This window comes from Mustela nivalis, assembly GCF_964662115.1.
Source record: "Mustela nivalis genome assembly, chromosome: 11".
In the NCBI taxonomy this organism is placed as follows: domain Eukaryota; kingdom Metazoa; phylum Chordata; class Mammalia; order Carnivora; family Mustelidae; genus Mustela; species Mustela nivalis.
This window is the reverse complement of record NC_139030.1, coordinates 101,277,739-101,301,878: the sequence shown is the minus strand read 5'-3', so window position 1 is coordinate 101,301,878 and position 24,140 is coordinate 101,277,739. Positions and strand designations below refer to the sequence as shown.

The following is a 24,140-nucleotide window of genomic DNA, read 5'->3' as shown; positions in this document are numbered from 1 at the left end:
TTTTTGAAATCAATTCACGAACACATATTAAGGAAATAAGTTTTAGGCCTCAAATTGCACAGACCCCTTACCTGGGGGTAACCTGAGTGATATCAGAGGGATGCAATATCCTACAGGTGGTGAAGGTGAAGGTCGAGTTTGTGCATGACAGACACTTGCCTGGGTTTGAGGTTGCAACTGAAGTAGAGATTTTAATGGAATCAAACAAAATTGAAAGACTAGGTTAATGATGTAAAACATTCATCATTATTTATTAATTAAGCATTAGTCAAGGGACTTCTGTACAAAAATCACCAAATTTGGAAATGAAATATACATAAATACTGTATTAGTATCAGCTGGCTAGTATATAGCTGAATCCTTCAATACACTTTAAAACTATAATTCAAAAGGATTAAAAATAGGTTAGAAATAAGAGAAAAACATATTCTGAAAAAAATACATTAATCTCCCCTCCCCCCACCCTATCCCCAACAAGATCTAGTCATTCAGTCTTTCTAGCCAAACCCTCTACTTCTAACAGTTCTCAAAGTGTGGTCTGCAGACCCTGTGGGAATCCACAGGTCATAGGTCAAAACCTTCACAGCGATGCTGAGATGTTATCTGCCGTTTTGACTGGGCTGGCATTGCACTGTTAGTGCAGAAGCAATGCTGAGAGAAACTGCTCCCTCCTTAGCACCAATCAAGGCAATGGCACCAAGCTATAGCGAGCTCTGCTAATATCCTTCATGGCTGCCCACCCACAACAGTTGAAAAAAAAAAAAAAAAGCCAGACTCACGTAAGGATGTCCTTGATGAAGGACTTACTAAATCTTGACCCTGCATCATAATATTCTGTGTGATTAAAGGGGAAGTGAGCATTAAGCACTCCGCTGCATACCAAGATAACAATGGTTATCTAAAGGAAACGCACATGGGCAATGGAGTTGAAATTTTCTCTTCCAACACCAGTTTTACTTGAAAGAACAGCTAACAAACTATGGTTATTCAGACTTGACTGTCTGGCAGAAATTTTGGAAATGAAGGTAGTGAGCCTATCTTTTCAACAAAAATAGATTACAGGATTTGCTGTCAGTGACAAAATTTCATCTTTCAAGTGGAGTTCTGGAGCACTCCTATCCACCGTTGAGAGCTTTAAAGCTTCCTAATACTAAAAAGATTTATCTGATGAGCTACGTGGTGATATTAATATAATTTTAATATATTATATAATGAAATACATTAAGATTTGGAAGATCTGCATAACTCAGTGAACCAGTATTTTCCAAATGACAAGTGCATGATATTATAAAATCATGCATGGGTAAAAGAGACATTCGGAGTGTAGGACAGACCCACAGATTTTGTAACTAAGCATGAAAAGTTCACTGGTAGGTTTTTGGATTCCACATTGCTATAAAGCTTAAAGAAACTACCACCTACCAAGTTTTGGTGTAATATCAAAGAATTATCCACAAATACCTGAGGAGGCTATTAAAATACTCTGTCCTTTTACAACTACAGATCTGAGTGAGTCTGCATTTCCTTCACACTCTTTAAGTGAAGCAACAAATGACAACAAACTTAATGCAGAAGCTGTACGAAAATCTAGCCATCTTCTTTTAAGCTATAAATCAGTGACTTGCAAAACTATAAAACAAAACCATTCTTCTCAAAGAAAACAGCTATTTTTCATAAATCACTTTATGTTAACATGTAATTATTATTTTTAAATCAGTTAATAAATATTTTGGTTCTTCCTCAGTTTTGATTCCCAGTATGGTAAATATCAATAGATACAACCCACAAAGAGAAGCTGTCTAGAATTCTCAATGATTTTTAAGGGTATAAAGAGATCCTGGCCCAAAGGGCTTAGGAACCACTGACTGAATTGATCTTTCTCTGACTCAGGCTGGCTAAGAGGTGGGATGAGAAAGGCTGCTGATGCTACAGATCTTTCTTCTCTTTAAAGAATGAGTGCATTCCAGTTAGATCTCATTAATTATTAATTAATCAACCATTATTAATTAACTAATAATTAATCATTAATAATTGGTTAATTAAGTAGAAGTGGTCCAGTGGCCCTCCTGGAGGTCAGAATGTAGACTTCCCGGACCCCGCCCCACTGAGCACGGTTCTTACCTGTCACTGGACCACCAGCTGAAGTGATGGCTGGAAGGAAGATTCCTGTTACTGGCGTGGATGCTGAAGGTTTCTGTTCCACTTGGAAAGTGATACCTTCCTCTTCATCCTCTTCTAAATCTGAGAGGTGATAGACGGCGTCCTTGGGCAACTGCGTAAAACCTTTAGTGATGACTCCTGGTCGTGGGTCAAGAATGGTTCCTAAATTTGGTTGGGCGAGCTGCTGCCAGTGGTGCAAAGTTTGTGACCCTGAATGTGCAAGACCAAAACCAAAAAACAAACAACAACAACAACAAAACCTTATAAGGCACGTTTTAAATTTCCCACAAATATTCGATCTCGAAACAGAGGCTAAAATCGTATGTGCCAAAAAGTAAGGATAATAATAAAACGACTTATTTAGTCTTAATATTTCAGTAAAATTTATATGAAGTTCTCCGTGACAAGATGCTGAAGGTATGGATAATAATCTTTCTGTTTCAAAAAAAAAAAGGAGGGGTGAAAAAGCCAAGACAACAGCCTTAGTGGGAACTAGGATGCTGAAGCAGTGAGGAGAAGGAAGACAGGTCCCCTGGAGGTGGGGTTGGATTGTCCCAGGTGACAAAAATCAATACTTCCTTGGCTTGAAATCTGTGCTTATGAACTTCGAAGTCAAAAGCCAGGCTTCGAGATTGAAAGACACCTGAATTTCGGTGTTTTGTTTTGTATTCTTCCCCACCCTGCCCATGACTCTCCTTTCCCCAGGCTCTCCAGGGACAGTAGGGAAGTGAAGGAGATGCTAAAAGCAGGATATATCCCTGTGGTTCCTGTCTAAGAAACCTGGCGAAAGGCCTAGCATCTGCACCCACACCATCCAGTTATGTCACTACACGTATTTCACCCTGCAGTGGGCAGCTCTGACAAGTATCTGCCCTGATCATTAGTGAGTGAAACTAACTTACAGAACCCTTGAGTCTGAAGGGTCTTCAGCGATTACCTACTCAAATTCGTCTAAGGCAGATTCCTTTATGATCATAACAGAATCATTTGAAGGTAATCAGGGTTCCTTAAAACAAATTTATTTTGAATTCAAGTTCTGTCTTAGAAGGGAAAAGGAACTGAAAGGAAATGATCAAAACTGGCCAAAAAACCAAAACAAAACACCAAACCAACCAAGACCTATATGTCTTGAAGTAAATGACACTTCTGGGTAAAGAACTCTTTTTTGAAAAGGAAGGTAGAGATGAAGTCTTACATCTATATTATTTTTCTTTATTTATCATATCCCATTTCTTTTACCATGAAAACTGTATCAATGATGTATCTCAGGTAAGGACAGGAAAGGATGCTCCTCCTTCCTCACATTTATGTTAAAAAAACACTGATGGCTGATGACTTGGAGAAAGCAGATCTCTTCATTCTTTTTCTACAAAGTACCCTAATGGACTTAAACCACACAAATGAGGTTTAGGGGTAATAAAGGTATCTCCTGCACATAGTCTTCTTATAATTACAAGTTCAATTCCAGGAAAGGGAAAGGCTAATAAGCAACGTGGCTTAAGAATGGCCCTTACTGGGGCGCCTGGGTGGCTCAGTGGGTTAAGCCTCTGCCTTCGGCTCAGGTCCTGATCTCAGGGTCTTGGGATCCAGTCCCACATGGGGCTCTCTGCTCTGCGGGGAGCCTGCTTCCCCCTCTCCCTCTGCCTGCCTCTCTGCCTACTTGTGATGTCTCTCTCTCTTTCTCTGTCAAATAAATTAAAAAGAAGAAAAAAAAAAAAGAATGGCCCCTACTGATTTATTACCTTCAAGGGGCTTGACAATTTGTAGTTTTTCAGGCATAAAACCTCGAAGGCAACTGGCACTGCTGAGGTCTGTGATCTCCGACTGGTCAGTGCAGAGAGAGGCAAGGCTCTCCGTGGGGGTACCACAGCCACTAGCCGCTTCTTTCTGGTCTGCCAGAACCTGGATCTTCCGCTCCCATTCCTCAGCAAAGAACTGCTTCTCGCTTAAGTAGTTCTGTCGCCGCAGACTAAGGCGATGCAGTGCTGTAGCCAAATCAGTATCTCCAGATGGTCCTGGTTGACCCACCTTCTGTATGTTCCTATGGGAAAATCATTCACTGACTAGATCTGTAAGGGTGATAAGCACAACCTAGACATCTCTTTTCTAAAATGGTGAATGTTCAAGAGACTGATCTTAAAGCCATAGTGTTTTTTTCTTGGAGCTTAAGAATACAGAAATAATAACAAACCAAAATCACTAACGCTATACATAATTTTTTACAAATCATTTCAAGCAACTTCTGACAAGCAAATATATACTTACTTTATGTTTACTAAGTTTTCTATTTCATTTAATTTTTATATTGAAGTATAATTAACACACAATGTTACATTAGTTTCAGGGTATAATGTACTGATCTGAGAATTGTAAACATTCCTCAGTGATCACCATGATAAGTATAGCCACTTAATTTATGAAACTACAGCTATGACTATCTATAAATTTATTTTAGGCAGCCAGAAAAGTAAACTATATATTGCAGTGAATCTACAATACCACTGATTCTAAGAGGTACTATTACTTTATTTTATGTACTATAAGAGAGAAAAAAATTCTACCCAGTAAACTATGATATGCCATCCTCTATGAATATTGCAGAACATTAAAAAAAAAAACCAAGATTTGTAAATACTATACTTTCATAGTTCTGTGAACACATTTGCTCACTTTTTAATATTTTTGAAATTAGAGGTTTCTTACAATTGATATCAAAAGAAAAAGTACCAAGCCAAGCTGCAGGAGCTCCTGGCTACTAGACATGAATTCACAAAGAACTGTTCGCTGATCTCCTAAAGTAATTGTGTACAATGACACAGTATTGACATTGACACTTAAAGCTACTGTAGGTACAAACTGAAAGACAAAAAGAAAAATCCAGGGTGATGGGTCATTTTCTCTGTTTCTTCTTTTTTTTTTGCAACACAAGCTATTTTTATTTTTGAACCAAACAAATTGCACCCATGGACCAAACCTGTAGTTTACAGAAGTGTGACCAATACCCTTCTGTGAAGTGATAATCGGCAAGCTACAAAATGACTTCCCTCAAACTATACATTGAAAAGATATAGTACCTATACTACAAGGTGACTGTTGCCAGGATTAACTAATATTTAGCTCCTAGTCCACAATTAAGTGTTCACTAATGCTAAGAACTCTACCCCATGTACTACTGATAACAGCTAGTACTTCATATGTATTTGGTATGTTCTAGGATCAATTTCTGCATTAGGGAAGATTTCTCTCAGATGCCAAACATCTACCTTTCAAAAGTCTTCTGCTGACTTTCCAGTGATCCTGTTTAACTCTAGTTACATGTACGTAATTCAGTAAGACGAATTAATGAAAACTGGAAAAAAATCTAAGCTTAAACAAAGAGGAAGTTAAGAGCGACCTAGTTTTCCTCAATCGTTACTCAAGCTTTTGATTTACCCTAAAGGCACCAAAGCACTTGAGATAATGAGAATGGGTCATCAGTGTCATCTGATGCTATGCGTGACTGCCAATGACCTAAAGATTCAAACAAATCTGACTCAGAACATGAAGATTTAGACTCACACTAAAGAAAAAAGTAGTAAAGAATTTTATAGTTCAATGCAAGTTCCATATTGAATGTACTTAATTAAATGCAGCCTTTTCACTCTAAAAACTTTTATGAAGTCAATGATCTGTCCTACAAATAATGCCATAGGACATCATTACTGAATGAAAAACGGACAGTTCTAGAACCTCCTTAGAATAGCACAGAACAATGCTGGAATGTAAGTATGTGAATCTGGTATGTCAATGCTATAAAAATTATAGAATCACTGCCATGATCTATGTTTCTTACTCTGAAACCTCTTCTGAGTTGCTCCCCTGATTCAGGAGGGTTTTGTCCTCTGTTTGTTGTAAGCCGGACTCAAAAGGCTTTGCTGTCATGATGACACTTGAACGGTTGGAGCCTGGAATGGGGAGCAGAGCTGGAAATGGGACGGAGCGGCCCCGGGTGTCATTGGCAACCTTGACAGTGTCAAATACCCGTTTCTGTTGGGCTCTGTCAAAAGAGAAGCGTTCATTATTGCCACTGCCCGTCACTGGGGTGCTTTAGAAGAGACCTGTATATGCAACTCATTAAAAATGAAGCCACCTTGACTAGCCTCTAAACTTTAGGAGAAATTATTAGAAAGTAAACTTCAGGACAAGAGAGTGCTCTTACAGATGTGAGCATTATGAAAGAAACCTTAATACTAAGCAGATTCACAACCGAATCTCAAAATACCTATCACTTCGGACTGTGGCTTCTTTTTAATTGCATCCCAATGCTTGGGGAATAATGCATGTGATCTGTACTTACTTTTGTTTAAAGAGAGAAGATTCCTCATCCAGACTCAACTTTTTACGCATGGTCCCTTCAATCTCAGCTGCCAAAGATTCCTAAGAAAAAGAGTTTGAGATTCCTATAATGATTATGTAAGAAGCCTGTTAGGAGAAATGAATTCTCCTTCAATTAATTATTAGAGACTCCAGAATCCAATACATCTGGTGTTAGAATAAAAGAAAACACAAGAAAATAGTCACAGGCCAAAATGCAAGGAAAAAAGAGATATTTTGGATATTACTTTTTACAAGAGTAACTTTTAACAAGAACCAACTTCTTTTTCATGATGTATTTTTAGGAGAACAGTGGAGAAACCAACATGATAAATAGAAAATATTACATAGGGAGACACAAAAAAACAAAAGGTCTGAAAAGCTATAAACCAAACTGCCAATAATGATTCTTTGGAACTTAGGATTTGATGGTACTTCATAACTTCTTTTTGCTTCTTTTAATTTCTAACTTTCCTAGCTTTAAAATGTAGAAAAAACATCCAAGGAAAAATAAGCAAGTTCCCCCTTTCCCTGGTCAGAGATGAGGATTCAGCTAGCATGGGTGCCATGCTCAGTGAAGCTGAGCTGACAAGGGCTAGAACTGGAGACACTGGTGTGAACTCGTGCTTTTAAATATACAGAGATAGAAGAACATAAATATGGATGGAGACATAGATATTGATGTGTTTGAGTGGGTATATATGTATGAATGCACATATATTTCCTAGCTCTATCTGCTGAGCGGGCCTAGACCTAATAACACTCTAGTGGCAATGGATACATAGGACCAGATCTTGAATTCTAAGTATCATTTCTCATTAAAACTAACCAGACCTCCCTGGAGAAATGGCTGATTCCAGGACTGGTACAAGAAAAGATACAATAAGTTTTAAAGGATATCCCTGGCCACATGGGAACAATTTGCTCCATATCTGGAATAATTTGAATAACAAGTATCAAAATAAAAAAACAGTAATAACAGATTATAATCTACTAACTAAAATAGGAATCCAAGAGTCCACATGGACATAACTAAATGAACAAATGAATAAATAAATGAGGCAGAAATGGGGGCCTTGGTAGCTCAGTCGGTTGAGCGTCTGACTCGATTTTGGCTCAGGCCATGATCTCAGGGTTGTGAGATCAAGCCCTGTGTCGGGCTCCATGATGGATGGTAGAGTCTGCTTAAGCTTTTCTCTATGCAACCCCCAACACCAACAAATAAATAAATAAATAAATAAATGACACAGAAAGGCTCTGACAAAAGAATGTCGATTAATGTCAAAAGAATGATGGAATTGGAAAATCACCATTTGGCAATCATCATAGTAATAACTGAGTTAGATATAAACCATGACTGAGTGTTAAAACTAGTGGATAAATGTTTGCTGAGAAAAACAGGATATTTAAATAGTCTCAAAGTATAGTATCTTCCCATAAAAGAGTAACTTTGACCACCTGGCTAGAGTAGCATCTGTCAATTTTCATCATTGTAAAGTTAATTAGTAAAATTAATTTAATTAACTATCAATTAGCATTGATTAATTTTAGAGTGGGAAAAGTTGGCAGATGCTAACATTAACCTAGTGATCAAAATTAATTAACATCATCAGTAATGGGATAAACAGACAATGTGAGCCTCCTATTACAGTGTACTGAGAAGAACATGGCAGTATTTCTGCCAAAATACAATGCTTGAATCTAATCATGAGGAAACATCAGATAAACTCAAACTGAGGACATTCTATAAAGGTCACGAAAGGCAAGCAAAGACAGAACAAGTGTTCCCAGTTGAAACAACGAAATGCAACATATCCTTCAAAGGACACTGTTGGGACCACTGGAAAATTTAAATGGGCTCCATGGAGGAGATGATAGTATCAGTGACAATTTCCTGACTTTGACAGTTGTATGGTTATGTAAGAGAGTGTCCTTATTCTTAGTAAATACACACTGAAGAATTAGGAGTTAATAGGGTCTATCTGTAACTTATGTGAAATGGCCCAGAAAAAAAAAATAAGAGAATGATATGGCAAATGTAGTAAAATGTTAAAAACTGAGGAACCTAGGTAAAGGATATATAAGAGGATATATTTTTGTACTATTGTTGCAGTATCAGTCTAAGTTTAAAATTATTTCAAAATAAAAAGCTAAAAAACAAAAATCCTGCTCCTATATCTTTCAAAAAACCTACTATATAGTTTGTCTTTTAGAAAATTTTACAGTATTGCTTATAAGTATTTATGAACTAGATTGTTAAAATAATTCTTTGAACAGATTTTGGCATAAACTCACAAGTTTTCATTAATTTCTTTTTTTTTTTTAGATTTTATTTATTTATTTGACAGAGAGAGATCACAAGTAGGCATAGAGGCAGGCAGAGAGAGAGAGGAGGAAGCAGGCTCCCTGCTGAGCAGAGAGCCCGATGCGGGACTCGATCCCAGGACCCTAAGATCATGACCTAAGCCGAAGGCAGCGGCTTAACCCACTGAGCTACCCAGGTGCCCTCATTAATTTCTTTAATTCAAAAAATACTATATAGTGATGAATTAAATAAACATGAATCCTGCTCTGATGGTGCTTACACTCTAACTGGAGTTAAATATACTAAGAAACTCAAGATCTGTGGAAAGAGGTTTTAGATGTTCAGAGTTCTATTTGAATCAGTGGGCCTAGGGTAAGGATGACCCAAGTTTAAGTAGCTCTTTGGTACACAGACCTAAACCTAGTTGCCTTAGGGTATATCTTATACATTACAATAAACTGGATGGTTGTCTGTTAGAAGAAAGGTTGCAATAAATAAGAGTATTAAGGTAGATGTAAATATGTAAATCAAGGCCTAAATCAATAAATGAATTCCAGAAACAAAGATAAACCATGTTATTTCTTCTCAAGATACTTTATAACACCAGAAACCACATCACTCTCAGAACAATCTAAACTTAAGCAAGCTTCCTTAAGCAAGGAACATATACCCCATAAAACTCACCCCAGAAAAAGCTCCATATGACTGTGAGAAGTAGAGATGAGCAGCAGGGCCGGATCTACTTCGAAGTTCCTTTATTTCCTCTTGGGATTCATGTAACATTCCCAGACACTCCATGTTCCTGTCCTGTAACTCGTGCAGCTGAAAAAAAGGATGGTAATTGGTGTACTTCATTATATTCTCAACATGACAATGTTGAAAATAAACCCCACTGGGATTAATTTTATCCAGAGGGCTAGATAACTTCATGAATATAATTTCAACAGAAATTATATTTCTGTTGAAAAGCCCTAAAACAAACTAAGCAGTTTGTGTACACACACACACACACACACACAACCTTACAGAGGAATAATAGCTATGGGTCAAGTTAGGTTTAGCATAATGTTAGATGTGCATATTTTTATATGTCGCTCTGAAATGACACTCCGAAATGACAAGATCTAGTCATCCCAAACAAGTAGTTTCTCCTCCCTTGTTTCAGAATCTTCTTTATATAGCTAGGTACACGAGCATGGTAAAAGAGTATATAACTTTCAGAATTTTACATATATTTTTAAAGATTTTTTTTTTTTTTTTTTTTTTGAGAGAGAGAGAGAGAATGAGAGAGAGCACAAGCAGTGGGGAGGGGCAGAAGGAAAGAGAGAAGCAGACTCTCCACCGAGTAGGGATCCCAATGTGGGGCTGGATCTCAGGACCCTGGGATCATGACCAGAGCCAAAAGCAGACACTCAGGTGACTGAGCCACCCAGCTGCCCTTTTCAGAGAACATTTTAACTTCAAAAATTTCTTCGAGTGTGGTATGTGGAGTGGATCATGCAGATTCTAGACCTTTACTATGAAACTACTCTATTGGAAGCTTTTGGCGGCTCTACCTGGGAATCTCATTTATAACCAATTTTGCCAGGTGATTCTTATTCTTAGTGTATCCTAGGGAACCACCAAATTATATCTAATACACAGAATTTTTATATAGATAAAAAGTAAAAGAGTTTTGGTGTTTCTCCTGACATATCTGAAAAAACACTCATCATAAGAAATTATTTTAAAAACTGTTGGATTAAGGTAGATTAGTAAAAGGGTCACATATGCCTAAAGAATCTTACAAAAGACAAGATTTTCTCTATTAATCAGGAAAGGTGTCGTCATTAATTTTAGGGACAGAACCTTTAAACTGCTTTACTTCTTAGATCTCAAAATTTAATCTTATTCTTTCGTTGTTATTTAAAATCTGGTAATCACCTTTAATCATTCTTGGTCATTAAGATGAAAGAAACTATCCCCCCCCCCCTGCCCCCAAATTGCACAAAACCAAGGAAGAGCTGCTTACCTCCATTGTCAGCTGTCTTTGGGCATCTTTGGAAGCTTGTAGGTGAAGTCTCAGTTCCTCCTTCTCAATCACATGCTAATAACATATTAAAAGAGAAAAATGAGCCTTCCCATATAACATATGGGCTACTCTACCTTTTTTATTTTTATTTTTTATTTTTTATTTTTTTTAAGATTTTATTTATTTATTTGACAGAGAGAGATTACAAGCAGGCAGAGAGAGAGAGGAGGAAGCAGGCTCCCTGCTGAGCAGAGAGCCCGATGCGGGACTCGATCCCAGGACCCTGAGATCATGACCTGAGGCGAAGGCAGCGGCTTAACCCACTGAGCCACCCAGGCACCCTACTCTACCTTTTTTAAAGACATCTTAAGAGTAAATCTCAGCGGTAAGGTCTAGAGGCCTATAAAAAGCCAACCTTTCAAAATCCAAATAAAAGCAATAAATGCGCAGAATATAAAATCTTAATTAACATGTTCAGAGGTCAATAAGCATGAGTCACTAATTCATATCATAGCTTTCTAAGGAAAATATAACCCCACTTGAGAGAGAGAAATAGTAACTTAGAAGAAGTTATTCATACATTTCTTGATGAGAAAGCCTACACCAGCAGTTGGACTACAGCACTGTAAAGGGGTAGGGAGCACACTGACTTTGCTTAATGTATCTAGCACTTAGCAGAGGGCACGGTATGAGGCCAGTGCCGAACAAACATCTGTTGAATGAATGAATGAACGTACTTCTTTAACTTTGTGTTGAAGATCCACAATTTGAGACAAGAGAGAGGAGATCTCTTCCTGGTACCGAATGAGTTCATCACTCTTCCCAGATAATTCTTCAGTCATTCTGGACATCTGAGCATTTGTCTCACCTGGGCAACAAAAGAGAAATGCAAAACTCAATATAAATGGAGGGTAAGGGTTGGCAAATGATGTCCTGTAGGCGAAATCCTATTTTGTAAAAAGCACTGGAGTATATTACAAATAGACTTGTAACATAAATTTAAGAAATAAACCCAGATAATTGAGTAGAAGAAGATAAAGGGTCTTCTGAAACAGGCGAGTGCGGAGGGCCGGATGGGCGACGATGAAGCTAAGAGAGAGGACGCGTAAAGGCAAGCAAGTTCCCGGTTTGGGTTGCAGTCTTTGTCGGAAGGCTGAAAACACGTGGGTTCTATACATTTTGAAGTACCACGACATCACCTCATATGTGTGTCTGAGAACTCTTCAGGGACATCAATAATTTCCCACAAGCAACAAAAATTAAACTTAACAAATCGAACAAGGAACATTTCCAAACGAATCAGTCACAATCTGTTAAAGCTATGGAGATGCTTCTGTACAAGACAGACTTTCCAGGATTGCTCTCAAACCGAGCAAAGCCTCGGAAGCAATCCCTGGAGCCTAGCATACATGCACGTAAAATAGAACCTTTAGAATTCCACGGAAGAAGGAAATTTTGCTTGTAAAAACTCGGACATCAAACGCAAGTGGCAAAACTATTTCTCAGTGTTATATAAAACTATTTAAAAATTGACAGAAGGTCTCTAACATTTCAAAGGAGGGCAATAAGGAGGCAGGAGACTGGGACCTAAGCTGGTGGGCAAGTCATTTCCTCTTTGGTTTTTTAGAGCAAAAAGGTTGCATGATGGAGCTCTGATGGAGAAGATTCAATTGACATTTTTTCTGGTTCTCTAACACTGTCATTCTAAGCTATCCCATTCTGACGCCCACGGCCCAGATGAACAGACGTGATATTTCATATCTTCTCTTTCAACATAAAAGGTAATATATTTATAGAGAAATTAGGTATCGTTCTCTAGTAAAGCCTTTTTCTAGCTGATTTATTTTTACAAATTATTTTTAATCAACAATATCAAACCAAAATACATTGTTATAAACATATAGCTGGCACTTAAATACTCATTAAATGTCAAGTTTTATGCCATCATTTAAGCCCTGGCTCTGCCACTTACCAGTTTTCTAACTTTGGCAAACCATAGTCTTTGTATCGTCTATAGGACTATTTCCTCATTGACGAAATAAAAGCTTCAGTTCCTTTCACTCTAATGTGCTATAACTGATAGAAATCTAGGTCCTTCTTTAATGATGACGGCAATTTGAAATAAAGATATTTCTTAAAAGTACATACGATGTTTTGTTTAGAGTTGTGGGCTCAATGTGATATTCCAAGATTTTCAGTAACTTTTAAAAAATTATTTCTTGAGATGCCTCTACTGAAACCAATGATTTAATTTCTGAGTTGGTGAGATACCACCAAAGAACTGCCCCAAAACTATGAAATAAAATGTGTTAATACATACGAAGTTCTTTAACACAGTCATTGACAAGCTGTTGTTCCTTCTCTTCATAGGTAATAGTTTCTGTCTTTATGTGACAAGCCTTCAAGAAAAAAAAAATCAGTCTGGGTAATATCTTCCAATGACTTTAGAGTATTAACTTTAAAAACCTTTAATTCTCATTTGAATGAAAGACAAAATCCAAAAAGCTTTATCTAAAATAAAGTTATGGGACAGGATATGACAAATACCTTCCCCTTATTCCTCTCAGGGCCTTTGCACATGACTACTCATTCCCCCCTGGTGCTCCCCTTTTCCATACTTTTCAGGCTCACTAATCCCTAGCCTCCATGAAAAAGTCACTTACTTATTAAGTAGGACTTTGATTTTCCCCCCGTTATACAAGTTCAGGAAACCCTGTAATTTTCCAACATAGTTCTTATCACAGTTGTAATTATTTAGTTATTTTGTGTAAACTCCATAAGACATATATACCATGCTGTAGCTTTCTCTATTTCATCTATCAGCTTACTATTATCTACTCGTCAATGAATGGGATCTAAGTATCAATGAAAGGCAAATACACACGCTTTGGCTGTCACCCCCTAATTGGAATGTCAATAGCAAATCCTTAGTTATGCCATATTTTACCTCAGCACTACATGGACCTAAATCTAAAGGTAAAGGAAAGTGGGAATTAGTGGGAAAGTGGGTACGTACCTTGGATCGAAGAGCCATATTCTCCTCTTCCAGTTCCTTGAGTTTTTCTTGCAGCATGTCCAACTGCAGCAAACCTTGGGATAAGCTGAAGGACTCATTGAACCGGAGGGGTGTAGAACAGCTGGAATCGGTTTCACTCTCTTCAGAAGCAATAGAGACAATTCGAAGTAATTCATCTTTCTTGGACAGCTCATGTTGCAGTTGATTAACCTGCACATCAAAGGGTTTGATCTATAAGATGTTTCCATGTAACACTGCTTTTATTTCATGGAGCAACTGTTTCTTACCACAAAAAAAATCCATAAAATCAGTTGCTAGATTTTCCTGACTAAAGTGTTAAAAAGAGAATAACAAACTTCAGATACTTTCTAAGATACAATGTTAGAGCATTAACTCAACCAATATAGCTTCTTCTGTGCTAGATGAGAAGCCAATTTTTATATTCAATATAATAAGAATGTAAGAAGAAAATTTCACATAAGATGATACATTCACACTTAAAAACAAAACAAAACTAAAAACCCTTCAAAGGTCACAATAGACCCTTCCTTCAAAGTCTCATTTATGCTTTTAAGTATAACTCTGCATGACTTCCTAACTTTAGTTTTAGAAAATAAATATTTTCAACTTAAAGGTTCAAATGTTATTAAATATAATGCATTTATAAAATATAAATGAAACCAGAAAATAACAAATTACAGGAAATTTTAAATGTAACCCTCCAAGTTAACAATAAATCAGTTCTCACGAAAGAATATTTATTACATGAAATAAATTTCTTCACCTTTTCCTTTTGTTTGGATTTTTGAATAAAGATACCTCATTTGGGTATCTATTATTCAAGGTTATTTAAAAAATAAATTTAAGGTAAGATCACACAGAAAGTCTACATAAAGGGAGGAGGAAACAGTATTAGAATCTAAGCAGGGTGCCTCATGTTTGGTAGGTACCTTGACTAAGGTCGAGTCCCATGAGCTCACCTCTGCACAGTAACACTTCATTTCTCTACTGGTTAGTTCAATGGCCGCCAACAAAGACAAGGTGCAGTGGTGTTATTTACCTACCTATTGTTACCACTTCAGGGGCACCCAGAAAAATAAATTTCTTCATTGCCCAAGAAGTAATTATTTCATGCTACAAATACTTGATCAAAGACTTACTTGATCAAAGGCTTGTCCCAGCTGCTCCTCCAGAGCTTCATTCTGCTCAGACAAGACATGGTTCCGTTTTAAGAGAGCTTGTCCAATTCGAGCAGCTAGCTCCAGATCACGATCTCTCTATTAGAACACCAAACACATCTTTTGAGTACAAACAAAATTAAATGGTAGTTTAGAAATTCTTCAGTTTCCCTAAACTCAAAAACAATGTCCTGGAAAGCATCAAGATTTATTTTAATGCCCAGATATCACAAATAAGGACCCGACCACACTGGTGGTGTTTAATATATGTTGGTCAAATGGGCAGCCACCAGAGTTATAAATGCAAGAATGTATTTGTTTTCAAGTGAGATTTATTCATCACCCGATTAGAATCAAACAACCCAGTCTTTAAACTTATGACTTGGGGAAATTAAAAAATCAATAGGGTCTTTAAAAAATGAAAACAGGACCTGGCACACAGTGAAAGTCCAACAGATATTTACTGAATGCATTTGCCTATTATGCACAGTAAGGACATAGTATGTGTGATGACAACAGTTCCAATGAGGGCAAAGTTTCTATGTATTCAGAGCTAGAGGCTTAAAGGAAAGCGTAACTAAAAACCCTACTGTCAATTGCTGCAAAAAATGATAATGTGAGATAAAAGAGGAGTTGACAGAGTAGAAGTTCTGAGGCTACAGGTTCTGCTAAAGCATGAAGAAAGGAGTTTAAAGAAGTCGATGGTAATGATGCAGGGAGGCCTACAGAAAAGCCAAGCAAAGCAAGAGTTACTCCTACGTAGACATGATACACAGCAAGCATGTGGGAATCCCACCTACGTGGTGATGGTGAGGACTGTACTCTGTGATGGAAACTGTCAATACACATCTAGCTGCCTTATGTACAAGCATGGGTTCCACTTGCACTAATCACTGTAAATAAAATTCAGCTTCTATCCTTTTGCTCTAAAACATATGAAAACAGGTGGATGAATTATCTCCAAACTTTCAAGGCCCATTGATCTCATTGCCAGCATAGGCTAAGTGGCATACACAACATCATTCTAGGCGGCTGCAGGGAGAGGGGAAAGGGGTACTTCAAAGAGAAAGTTTCTGTAAGATCAACTGAAGGTGACGTATACTGAGACACCTCTAAGAATGCCAGCTGGAAGAGAAACATGGTACATATCAAAAATGTCATGGACAAACTGAGCTCAAATAATAGTCTGAGCTGAAAGTAAAAAAGGGAAGATGCTGGGGTGCCTGGGTGCCTCAGTTGGTTAAGCATCTGCCTTTGGCTTAGGTCATGATCCCAGGGTCCTGGGATAGAGTCTCTGCACCAGGCTCTCTGCTCAGCGGGGAGTCTGCTCCCCACCCTCCTTGCCTGCCTCTCTGCCAACTTGGGCGCTTTCTCTCTCTCTCTCTCTCTGTCAAATAAGTAAAATCTTTTAAATAAAATAATAATAATAATAATAAATTTTTAAAAAAGGGAAGATGCTAAGAACTGCTGGTACTGATTTGCAATGGAGATTATCCCTGAATGGGCACCTCTACTGCAGGGTAATAGCAAGGATTTATTAAACAAAACAAAACAAAACAAAACTTCCCCCTTTTTAAGATAGGGATAGGGAAGCCAGCACCATGATAACAACAACAAAAATTAAACCCTCTGCAACTTCCTAACAATAAACTCCAGGAGCCATTCTACTTTGGAATACCAGTTATTCCATCCACTTATAACAGCCTTAAACAAAATAACCCAGAGCAAAGACATGACTGTTTTTCATTTGACTCGCAAACTTGACAGATTTTAAATGATTGTTCAGTTTTAGTGCCAGAGAAAGAGAAGATCTATTCTTACCTCTGCCAGGAGGTGTGTGACCATGTCGATATCATTGTAAGTTTTGGTCATCTGCTCCACTCTGTCTGTGCCTAGAACTAAGACAGTTAAAAACAAATGTTTATAGTATTTGGAAATATAAGAAAATTTTAAATATTTGCAAGAGTTGAAAGATAACAACAACAAACCCAGGCTTTTACAAAATGTCATTCAGGGGAAATAAAAATATATGTGAAGGAAGAAAAGAAATATTTATGTATTAGACACTCAGGAAATAGACCAATAATTACAACCAAAATGTATATCATACAATGAATTAATGAAGTTCTCAAATTATCATAAGGCAGTCTCTTCCTTACTATCTCCTCCTCCTCCAGTAAGAACTTTGGTCCACTCACACTAGAGACTGTGGACCTGAAGAATGGATTAAATCACCGATTGTGTCATGGCCTAAAGTTCCCAAGGGGTAAGTTAGTGAGGGGTTGTGTTATTACAAATATATTTAATTAGAATTCTGTTGTATGTTGAACATCTGTGATCACCTATTATGTGAGCTAATATCAATAAACAAGGAACGGACTAGTAGGCCTTTTTGTAGTTCCATTATGAAGCATAATCTTTTTTAGCTTAATTAAAAACTCTTTATGAAAATTGCCACCATATGTTGGTCTCTACTATATGATAAACTACAGGGGTGCCTGGGTGGCTCAGTGGGTTAAAGCCTCTGCCTTTGGCTCAGGTCATGTTCTCAGGTTCCTGAGATCCAGCCCCACATCGGGCTCTCTGCTCAGCGGGGAGCCTGCTTCCCCACCACCTCTCTCTCTCTGCCTGCCTCTCTGCCTACTTGTGATCTCTGTCTGTCATATAAATAAATAAATCTTTAAGATAAACTGTATATTATATTATTATTTGCATAATTTAAGTCCAGGATTTCTGCATTACATTCAGGAACTGTCAATGCATTGAATAGTATAGCTCCAAAGAGAATGACTAGCATGACCCCAATGATTTCCACAGTCACAATAAGCGATACCCTTTTAAGTTAATGATGCATACTAAAAGAGGGATTTTTTTTTTTTAAGATTTTATTTATTTATTTGTCAGAGAGAAATACAGCAAGAGAAGGAACACAAGCAGGGGGAGCAGGATAGGGGGAAGCAGTATCCCCACTGAGCATGGAGCCCGATGTGTGGCTCAATCCCAGGACCCTGGGATCATGACCCGAGCCAAAGGCAGACGCTTAACTGACTGAGCCACCCGGGCGTCCCAGGATATGTATTACTTTTATTTAAGCTTTTTATTTTCCTTTCTACCAAAACTCCTTAAAATGAATCTGGGACTTACCTAGAACTTAATTATTAATGACATCTTATTCCTAGCTAAAAGTAAAACAAAGTGCTGGATTAATAGTAATAGGAGATGGAAACTAAAAAGATCTGGGTAGAAACATTTTTACCCCCAGAGCATCTATATTTATACGTAGGAAAAACTGGCTCCACAATTTTAACCACAGGAGTAAGAGAAACAGGCTTTTGGGCCAAAGGAATCTTCACAATTTACCTACAGTGTGAGGTCTCCATTATTTCTGGCCTCAGTAAGATGAGACAAAAACATCAAATCATATCTATGTTCTAAATTAATTACAGAAAACCAGCCAATGGTTGCAAAGTTAAATGTAACCTAGGGTGGTGGGACTCATCTCTAGATTCTAATTTAATTGATTTGCAGGAGCCCCAGGGCACATGCAGGAAGTGAGAGACACCCAGGGGTTCTGACAGGGAGCTAGCAATGAAAACTCCCAATTCAGAAGTTAACACTCGAAGCAAGAACCAGGAATCCTAGAGACTCAGTTAAAAACAATTTTTATAAAACTAACCGGAACAATGTATGATATAGTTGATATGACAAGACTGACCAGAGTTGAAGGTAAAATGGTAAATTTATTTGGAAGTAAATTAAGGCTGTAATAAAGAGCCAGTGAGTTGTAAGTCACACATGAAGAAAGGGGAAGAGAAAATAAAGGACACAGTAATACAGAAAAGAGATGTTTAGATTAAAAGGTGTTTTAATGAAGAGAAATGAATAATAGTGAGAATAATGAGGTAACAACTTCCATCTCACAGGGTCATAAAAAAAAACCTGGCTCTGCTCATTCTCAGTAATGGGCTTTTTGCACCATGCTGCTGTTCCTGTCACAGTCCCGCCAGGACCAGAAGGCCTTTACCTGATGGAATAACCAGGATCCATCTATGAATGCAGGTTACAAAACAACACCGATCCCAATTTTGTTTTAAAATTGTGAGCATCTCTTGTATACATATGGATATAGAAGAGAGGCTAGAAGGATACACGTTAAAATATCATAGTGGTTATCTCTGGGTACAGATTATGGTTGATCTCTCTCTTTTTTTAATCTTTTGCTAAATTTTCCATGAAGAATAAATATTATCTTTGCAATCAAAAAATAGCAGCTCTTGTTCAGAGGTTTCAAAAACAAAAATGAATTTTCAAATGCTTAAATATTTGTTACGGCAAAAAAGTTAGATAAGGCAACCAGAATTCTCCAATTTTTGTTGTCTGTGGAATAGTGTCTATCTGTGCTACTCAGCCCCAAAGCTGGGCCACCTCAATTGCACAGAGCAGCTCAATTAACGTCAGTCAGTCGCAAAGCACAGAGAAATGCAATGAATTCCTCCTTGCAGGCCCATCAGTTCTGTCTTCTCTTCCTTAACACAGTCCTCTTGGTAGATGCGTTGCTTGGAAGATTCCAAAAGTACTCAGGGCAAATCTCTTAAGTGTTCTCTTGGCATTTAAGCATTGTAATTAAATGCTGCCAAAGTGAGACACTAATTCTGCTCTGTAACTCTGTAACCAAAAACGGGAGAGCCAAGCAGACTGATTTTATTATAATCAATTCTATCAAATCCTAACTGCCCATCAGTTCTCAGCTGTTAAAATAAAAATGTTACATAGGGTAGAAATTAGCAACCTTCCTGGTTTACAGACAGGAAACTCCTAATTCTTAAAAATTTTTTATATATTAGGGGAGATGATAAACATTTTTACAGAACAATTTTGCAAGTTGGTTTTCAAAGGCAGTTGATTAATGTTCAACATTTTTGGTGCAAGATTTGGAGAACCTGATGTTCCTGAAAAAATATGGGGGGGGGGAGATATACATAAGTTCTTTATCAATCCTCACTTTAAGTTTTAAGTCTTCATAATTTCCCATTGACCATTCAACCTCACATATTTTTCAGGATAGGAAGGGCCCATGTTAATCCATTTTGAGCTCTCTGTCATGAGATGGTGCTTGATAGGTCTCTCATGTGTCTCTTTTCAAGGTCTAGAGTTTTTACAATTACTGCAATTTAAGAAGATTTCTAATCTCTCTAACCCTCTTGCAGCAAAAAATCAAAAACAAAGCAACAAAAACCAAAAATGAAACACCAACGGCCCACATGGCATAGTCAAAGCCACAAGAGCTCCTGGTAACTACAGACAGGACTTCCGGTTTCAACCCCAAAGATGCCGCTCTTGCTGCTGTAATATGGAGAATGTTTCTACAAGGCAACAAACGGCCTTCAAAAGCACTGAGAACAGAGAGAAAGTGTCTGGTGATTTACACCATCTGGGAATGCCTTTCTCAACAGGGTTCCAGGGGAGAATTAAGCCCTACATACAATGATATGAGTGAGACAATTTTCTCAATACTCCCACAGATACTACTCAATAGATGTCTTGGGGCATACGACTTAATTATTTTGTGGAATTGGCTGAGAGGAAATATAAATATGTTAACCTCCATGATCTGACTTACAGCTACTGCTTCCTGAACGTTATCAGTTATATTTCTTTTCCTGCCAGTATAGATTAATAATTTTTGGGAGCAAACCTTGAGGAAAAGCATAACCAGAAGTAATTATTTCTACAACTGTATTTCTCTACAAAATTGCGCTCCCTTCCTAATTCCTTAAATTCTCCAATGAAAATCACTATGAAATGGCCATATAGCTTTGGATGACAATGCTTTGTGCTGGTAGTTCTCAGATGTTAGGACTTGTTAAAACAGGAGGACTCTTAGGAAGACTTGTTAAAACACAGACTATGCTATTCTCCACTTCCAGAATTCCTGATTCTGCAGATCTAGGGTAGAGGCCCAAGATTTTGTATTTCTAACAAGTCCCCAAGTGATGTCAAGCTCTTAACTAAAACTTACAAGACTACAGGGCGCCTGAGTAGCTCAGTTGTTAAATGTCTGCTGCCTTCGGCTCAGGTCATGATCCCGGTCGGACTCCTGGGATCGGGCTCCCTGCTCCACAGGAAACCTGCTTCTCCCTCTTCCACTCCCTCTGCCTGTGTCCCCTCTCTCGCTGTGTCTCTCTCTGTCAAATAAATAAAGTCTTTAAAAAAAATAAATAAATAATAAAACTTGTAAAACTAATAATTTCCCCCCAACCCTTTTTTCTTATGCATTAGAAAGTGGTACAGGTATCCCCTTTTTTCAAATAAAAAATACCCTGAAAGGCAGATCGGGCTTCTTTCTATTTTCAGCCTTTCCATGAACAAATGGCACTTCCTGTAATGATGTGCTCTGACTGCACTGCTCACCCTCATAGCTCACTCTGGGTCTCTCTCTTAATAAAATTAAGGAAATCCTGAAATGACTTGTTCTGTATGTAAAATATTCTCTGATTACCTTAAAAATTATACATGGCAGGGACTAGGACGGAATTATTTTTTTGGACCCACCCACTGCTCTCAAGTGTTCTATTTTAAAAGTAAACAATCTCTTTCTGATTTGGTGAGGGCTCCAGAGAACACCCGGTATCCTTGCAGCCATCCGAGGTGGGCTCCCAAAGCAAATCCCTGCCCATGCTTCCTCCTAAACTTATTTTTCTTCTCACAGCTCTTTCTACTTCTCTGTGTTACAAAAGAAAGTGCCTCTGCCTGTGCCACCTCTTTTTATTAGCTGTTAAAATGCATTTTATGGAGCAGAGTACCTCCTGGTATGTGAGGGAAGTACGGATAAGAAGAGGCTGAAGTAGTACCAGAGAGCTAAACCCCAGGACAGCCTATGAGGGTGCATAATGATTATTCACAACCACAGATCTTGGCATCTCAAAGGGACAGAAAACTGCTGAAAAGGGTCAGAGAATGTTTTGTAGCTTGGCTTTTTAAAACATTGATCACTTTGCTAAATAAAGAAAACCACTTATCTTTTGCATTCATAAGATGCAAATTCAAAATGAAGTGTATTTATATTGGAGTGAACTGGTAACCCAAAGAATTGATATCTTTAAAATTAACAGTGAAATTGGGGTAGAGTACAGAGATAAAGAATTAGAGGGCTAATTACAATCCTAGTTTATTTGCTTCAGAATCTTATGTATATCATACATAGTTCAATTTTCAAATTGTTGAAATGAAAATAGTATCTTTAGACTAAAGGATGAGGATAGTTTTCTGGACCCTGGAAGTATGGGTCTGTAACAGCCTATTAATCTTAAGTTTTCAATTGCTCCCTTGAACATCATGATTTACTTTGTATAAAGTCCTGGAAATCCAAGTATTTTAGAATTTGATTATAATTTATTTTCCAAAGAAGTTTATTTTTATTTAAAATTCTTCCTAAAAGTAACTCCATGAAATTATGATAAGACAGCTTTCTGGCTACAGTTCCATCCGCTAATGGCATTTATGACAAAGAAAAAGTAAACTAAGGGGCACTTTCTGTGACACTTTATCAAAATAATGACAGAAACGAAACTTATTCTGAAGAAATTTGTTTGAATTTTCTTGGAAATAAAAAACAAGCATTTCTCAGAAAATCTCAAGCAAGCAACTTCTCAAGCTTGAAAGTTAAGAAAACCTTAAGAGCTTTAATATTCAGCTACTTATAAGAATTACTGAGGAAGAAATAGTTTTATTTGAGCTTCTTGATATTCTAATTCAAGTTTAAACAATGTTTACAATTTTTTTTTCCCTGAACAGTAAATAACCTGGTTCTAGGAAAACTACTATTAAAAGCAAGTTAATGACTACTGTGAAAATTTGTATTTCACAACAATCATGAAAGACACTGAAGCACTCACTGTGAAAAGGTTTAGGAACTGATGCAATGTCATATCTATCCAAATGAGAAGAATTTTACCAACATACTAATGTTGAACTTAGAGACTTTTATTATATATCCTAGTAGCTACTATGGACAAAACATTTTTATAGTGAATGAATTAAAAAAAGTCAGCTCATCCTGAAGCAGATGTTTGGAATGAGGTCAAAAGCAAAAAGGTCTCCATTACTTCAATTATTAAAGCTACTTAAGTATTCAAAAACCACGCTTCTTAGTGACTAACCTCGTTCCTGTGACAGTGTTAAACAGGAAATACAAAGTAAGATAGCTGATGGCTCTGGATATCAAACTACTGGGATAATAAATGTTTTGAGATATAAAGGGACATTAAAATTTTCAAATAAAATTTCAACTACTTTTTTTTTTTTAGGTTCCTTTCTCTATTCAGCCTGAGAAAAGTATCAAATAAAAGTATCAAGTGAAATATCAGGAAACATCTGATTATTGCTTCCAACCCCAGACACTCAGAGTCACAAGAATGACAAACTCTAGCATTCAGACATAACACAGAATCATGTCTTTGTGCTGTGAAATCAGTTTGAGTTAAAGAAGGTACACAGTGAACAAGGTCTACGGATGCCAAATGTTTTAAAAGTCAACACTGAGATGCTTATGATCTTGATCTCAATGGGCAAACTCTAAAAGGGTAAAAAAAAAAATACTCACTCATATAATGGAAAGTCTCTTCAGCAAGGACTGGAGAGAGAGCATCAGGCCCATGCTGCTGCCGGCGTGGAGACTGAGCCCAGTCTTGATTTTCGTACAGAAAGAGAGAGTCTACTCTTAGCTTATACTGCGGTAGCTGTTCTTCCAGCAGACTCACCAGCTCAACTTCAGGGAGATCCTCATTGGAGCAGACATCTAAAGAGGAGAGTCCATGTAAATGAAGCCAAAATATTCCAACTTACCAGGCTACAGAGAAAACAGTGAAATTAGTTTGCAAAAGTAGGATAACCAAAGAAACACTAGCCAGGATAATTTCTCCAGTGATTTTTATTAATATGTGTTGGTCTACAGTTGGTCTTTCTCTAGGTTTCTTTAATATGAAAACTTCTATAATAAAGATAATACCATGAATTTTAATTATACTTTATTTAAAAATATATTGCTTGGTGACTATAGCTATGTTTTTATTTATCTTAAAAATTTTTTAAAGGTATTTTTTATTTATTTGACAGAGA

General features: G+C 37.3%; 1 protein-coding gene across 3 annotated transcripts in view; it reads right to left on the bottom strand.

Annotated features, from left to right (window-relative positions):
* The window catches only part of TRAK2 (trafficking kinesin protein 2), a 66,253-nt gene that overhangs the window by 7,286 nt on the left and 34,827 nt on the right, over positions 1 to 24,140 (bottom strand). For 2 of the 3 annotated variants that reach the window (XM_082688922.1, XM_082688923.1), the window contains exons 3-15: positions 23,626 to 23,820; positions 16,845 to 16,921; positions 15,006 to 15,122; positions 13,846 to 14,055; positions 13,150 to 13,228; positions 11,567 to 11,697; positions 10,830 to 10,904; positions 9,503 to 9,640; positions 6,497 to 6,576; positions 5,993 to 6,196; positions 3,903 to 4,201; positions 2,122 to 2,370; positions 72 to 177 (exon numbers count right to left, since the gene is read on the bottom strand). In XM_082688922.1, the coding sequence (XP_082545048.1) occupies positions 72 to 177; positions 2,122 to 2,370; positions 3,903 to 4,201; positions 5,993 to 6,196; positions 6,497 to 6,576; positions 9,503 to 9,640; positions 10,830 to 10,904; positions 11,567 to 11,697; positions 13,150 to 13,228; positions 13,846 to 14,055; positions 15,006 to 15,122; positions 16,845 to 16,921; positions 23,626 to 23,820 (1,960 nt within the window). Of the gene's footprint in view, positions 1 to 71; positions 178 to 2,121; positions 2,371 to 3,902; positions 4,202 to 5,992; positions 6,197 to 6,496; positions 6,577 to 9,502; positions 9,641 to 10,829; positions 10,905 to 11,566; positions 11,698 to 13,149; positions 13,229 to 13,845; positions 14,056 to 15,005; positions 15,123 to 16,844; positions 16,922 to 21,042; positions 21,125 to 23,625; positions 23,821 to 24,140 lie in introns of those variants that run through there. The other variant, XM_082688924.1, reaches the window with a different exon arrangement.